General features: G+C 38.3%; 1 protein-coding gene across 1 annotated transcript in view; it reads right to left on the bottom strand.

Annotated features, from left to right (window-relative positions):
- Positions 1-1,413: 1,413 nt before the first annotated feature.
- LOC119965871 (ankyrin repeat and SAM domain-containing protein 6-like) overlaps positions 1,414-2,985 on the bottom strand; it is a 54,969-nt gene continuing 53,397 nt past the window's right edge. Inside the window, exon 15 of the mRNA XM_038796818.1 lies at positions 1,414-2,552. Within this exon, the coding sequence (XP_038652746.1) occupies positions 2,485-2,552 (68 nt within the window). The 3' untranslated portion in view covers positions 1,414-2,484. The remainder of the gene's footprint in view (positions 2,553-2,985) is intronic.

The following is a 2,985-nucleotide window of genomic DNA, read 5'->3' as shown; positions in this document are numbered from 1 at the left end:
TATGTTGCATTTTATATACATTTCAGTTGTCTATAGAGTTTTACATATCGCAAATAAATCTTGTGTTTTTATAGTGCCTTTCACAGCCAATGAAGTGTCTTAAGTATGGTCACTAAGAAATATGGCAGCAGGTTTTCTAACAATGATTGACATTGAGTAACAAATATTGGTCAGGAAATTTGGGGTAATTCCATTCCACATATTTTACATCTACTAGCTAAGGACAAGGCCTCGGTTAACACCTGACTCTGGAGTTTGCACATTCTCCCCAGGTGTGCGTTGGTTTCCTCCCACAGTTCAGATGTGCAGGTTAGGCCATAATAAATTGCCCGAGTGTCCAGGGTTGTGCAGGTTAGATGGGGTTATGCGCCAATGTGGGATGCTCAGAGGATCGGTGCAAACTCAATGGCCAAATCACTGGAGCAAGCCTTGAACCCACCAACCAAGCAGTGGCCATCAATGGCTTCGCTGTACTGAAGGATAAATCGGTTGTAGCTTTCTCCCAAGAAATAATTGCTCAAAATTCAACATGATCATGACTTAACTACCACCGTCATTACATATAAATGTACTCCAACAGCTCTCTAGGGTAGAGAATCTCATGATTCATGGCCCTTTGAACCCTATTGGGGTGACATGTTCTTGGTTCAACTTTTGTTCAAGCCTCTTATTTCTAACTTGAGGAAATCTAGGTCTGGCCTGCTCAATCTTTGCATAGACCAATCCCCTCAACCTCAAACCCAGTCTAATGAATCACCATTGTACACCCTCTTGAGCAAATCAAGTCTGTCCTTACGGAAAAAACTGCAATATTTTGGGGTATTGCTCTATTGCCCAATTTAATTTCAAATGTAGAATTCCTAAGCATCAAAGTCAGTCAGCCTAGTTCAAAGATTTGAACAAGCACTTTCTTTAAACCATCTGGTTAAAAAACAACATTAAGCACAGTATGTTGATGTGACTAACTTAACTCTTCAGCTGGAAAGGAATCTCACCCAGGAATCTGGTTCTGCAGGTACATCTAATTTAGTTCTGGTATGACATTTCAAACAAAACAAAAATGCCAGACTGGATTCCATTTGTTCAGAGCAGGAAGATTTTCTTGTTGCTGCTTTTTTAAGTCAGTATTGCTTTTGCATTGCTTCAGAAAACATGAATATATTTTGTTCCAATTCTGATTGAGCTGCTTCCTTTCTTGCCCTGATCTGAAGAATTTAATTATGCTGAACTTCCTATCCATGCCTTTGTCTTTGGGAATTGACTTTCATCAACAACCTAGAATCATAGAATTTGCACTGCAGAAATTAGATTATACTTTCAATTTCTTCACCACATTGCCACCATTATGGCTTGTTGAGGCATAAGCTACTGGTGGCAATACCAGGCAGTTTAGTGAACATTTCAGACACAAGCTTTTAAATAGAATATTTATTTCCAAAATTACAATAGTGACACTTCATACATACTGTGGTTTTATTTATGCAGTTGGTTGCTGAAAAGTCATGGATGAGCTCATGTTATCAAATCGTAACATGATCATTAGGGTTGTACAAACCATTTGCTTCCAATTTTGACTGTTGCAAGGGGCTAGTTTTCATATCCACAGATACACAACTATGGACAACCATCAACTAAGTGTAGGAAGAGTGGGTTGCATTTCCCCTAGTGTCCAATTGAACTCACTACTGAAAATGAAATGAAGTTACTGTGAAAAGCCCCTAGTCGCCACATTCCGGCACCTGTTCGGGGAGGCTGGTACGGGAATTGAACCATGCTGCTAGTGTGCTAAACCAGCCCCTATGAATGCTATTCATTAAAATAGGCAGAGGATTGAACCTGGGACTTTCTGGTCAACAATTTTGTTTATTCCAGTAATGTAATCGTCAAGTGAAATGCAGCAAATTCATGGTTAATTTTAAGTCTGAGTGCAACCCCAAGTTATTAATTTGAATAATTTGTTTGCCAATAATAAGCATAACTCACTGGCTAAATTACTGTACCTAAATTAACCTTATCACCACTAGCTGAAGCTAAAAATAATCAACCTCAGTAGCATCCCAGAATTCCAATCAGGTATTAAATTATCTTCAGTTGCTGAGTTCAGCACGAAAGAATAAGTTAAACACAGGTTTAAATAGATGCATTTACTGTTAGGTAATTACATGTAACTCTACAATTGTGCAGCATTTGTTGCATATTTAAATGGCATATTGTATATTTTAATTTAATAGCCAGCATATATATATTAAATACAAACCAAACATCAAAAAACTTCATTATTTGTGCTATTGATGACATTTGATCTCTAGCCTCCCATTCAGGTTGGTATGATACCATAGCTTTTGTCAGATGGTCAGCTTTAGGATATTTTCACAAGTCCTTTCCATAAGGCCCGGATCTCTATCTGAAATCTCTGTTGCCGTGCTAGTGAATGTGCACCAAAATACAGATTAAGGTCATCTTATGCTACAAATCATCTTTTGCTCAACCATCCTTACAATTCAAGATCATCTTGTCTGTTACAACTGGTCTATTGATCCGGGCAATAGGAGCTGTGGGAGTTAAATAGGTACATTAAATTTCACATAGCTTCCAATAGACATCACAAAATGAGACAATATGCACAATAGAGGAACATTTTTTTTTAGACTGGACAATTGAAAGTTAATGTCCATAGAAGCCATCTAGTTGCATCCCAGAAGCAGAGGTAAAAAATATTGAAGAGTAATGCTGCAGCATTAAATATCATGGTGGATCCTTATCTCAGCGCTATGCTCTATACTTTTCCCCTTGCTCTGACACAATCTAGAAATTTATTTCCTTAAATATATTCTGTGACCTGGCATCCACTGCCTTCTACAATAGATAATTCCTCAGGTTTACTAAGTCTCCGTGCCCTCCTCCATCCCAACAGGAAACAACATCCCTGCATTCAGTCTGTCCAGCCAGTCAGAATTTTATGGCCTGTCTCCATCAGATTGCCAT

Source organism: Scyliorhinus canicula, chromosome 5, assembly GCF_902713615.1.
Source record: "Scyliorhinus canicula chromosome 5, sScyCan1.1, whole genome shotgun sequence".
Classification (NCBI taxonomy): domain Eukaryota; kingdom Metazoa; phylum Chordata; class Chondrichthyes; order Carcharhiniformes; family Scyliorhinidae; genus Scyliorhinus; species Scyliorhinus canicula.
This window is presented reverse-complemented; position numbering and strand designations above follow the sequence as displayed.